This window comes from Aotus nancymaae, unplaced genomic scaffold, assembly GCF_030222135.1.
Source record: "Aotus nancymaae isolate 86718 unplaced genomic scaffold, 86718_ANA_hifiasm-v0.15.2.pri h1tg000038l, whole genome shotgun sequence".
Lineage (NCBI taxonomy): Eukaryota > Metazoa > Chordata > Mammalia > Primates > Aotidae > Aotus > Aotus nancymaae.
Genome location: NW_026988452.1, coordinates 6,347,750 through 6,348,659, shown reverse-complemented (window position 1 = coordinate 6,348,659; position 910 = coordinate 6,347,750). Strand labels below are relative to the sequence as shown.

General features: G+C 48.1%; 1 protein-coding gene across 1 annotated transcript; it reads right to left on the bottom strand.

Moving 5' to 3' along the window:
• Nucleotides 1-376: 376 nt before the first annotated feature.
• LOC135268155 (large ribosomal subunit protein eL36-like) lies at nucleotides 377-694 on the bottom strand. The gene has a single exon (XM_064360065.1). The coding sequence runs from the start codon at nucleotides 692-694 to the stop codon at nucleotides 377-379; it is 318 nt and encodes a 105-aa protein (XP_064216135.1).
• Between the last annotated feature and the right edge of the window lie 216 nt (nucleotides 695-910).

Below are 910 nucleotides of genomic sequence, written 5' to 3'. Positions count from 1 at the left end.
TTAATGTAGGTAGAAATCCACATTTTATGTGGGTTTTTTTTGTTTTGTTTTTTTTTGAGACAGTCTCGCTCTGTTGCCAGGTGCCAGGCTGGAGTACAGTGGTGCAATCTTGGCTCACCGCAACCTCCGCCTCCCAGGTTCAAGCAATTCTCCCGCCTCAGCCTCCCGAGTAGCTGAAACTACAGGCGCACACCACCACACCCAGCTAATTTTTGTATTTTTAGTAGATATGGGGTTTCACCATGTTGGCCAGGAGGGTCTTGATCTCTTGACCTTGCGATCTGCCCGCCTCGGCCTCCCAAAGTGCTGGGATTAGGGTTTTTTCTTTAATTGGGTCAAGCTGTTCTTTATTTCAGGGAGAGGTTGGGGAGGGGCCTCAGTCTTTCTTGGCAGCAGCTTTCCTCATGGTGGCCAGGACATCGCTCAGCTCCTCCTGCTTCCTCTTGGCGTGGATGTGTGTCCCCACCCTTTTCTTGATGAACTTGAGGACCTGTTTGTCCTTGGAGACCTTCAGTAACTCCATGGCATGCCGCTTGTACGGGGCAAAGCCACACACCTCCCAGATCGTGTCCCGCAGGAACTCGATGTGTTTGGTCAGAGGCCTGCAGCGGCGGCGCTGCCTGGGCTTGCTCAGGTTCTTGGTCACCTTGTGGCCCTTATTGAGGCCCACAGCCAGAAGGTAGTGAACAGCCATGGCTGCTGCTCTCCAATGACCGCCATGGCGGAAGCGTTTTCTTTTTTTTAACAAAAAGTATATTTTAGTCTCCTTACACACCTTGCACATAAACTGTTTCTTCAATAGTTTTACATTCAGGAGGCCTAATTACTTTTAAATTATAAAACAATTCTTGCATAAATTTCCTTTTATACCATTTTTCACAACTTTCACAGACAATCTTCAACTTTCTGA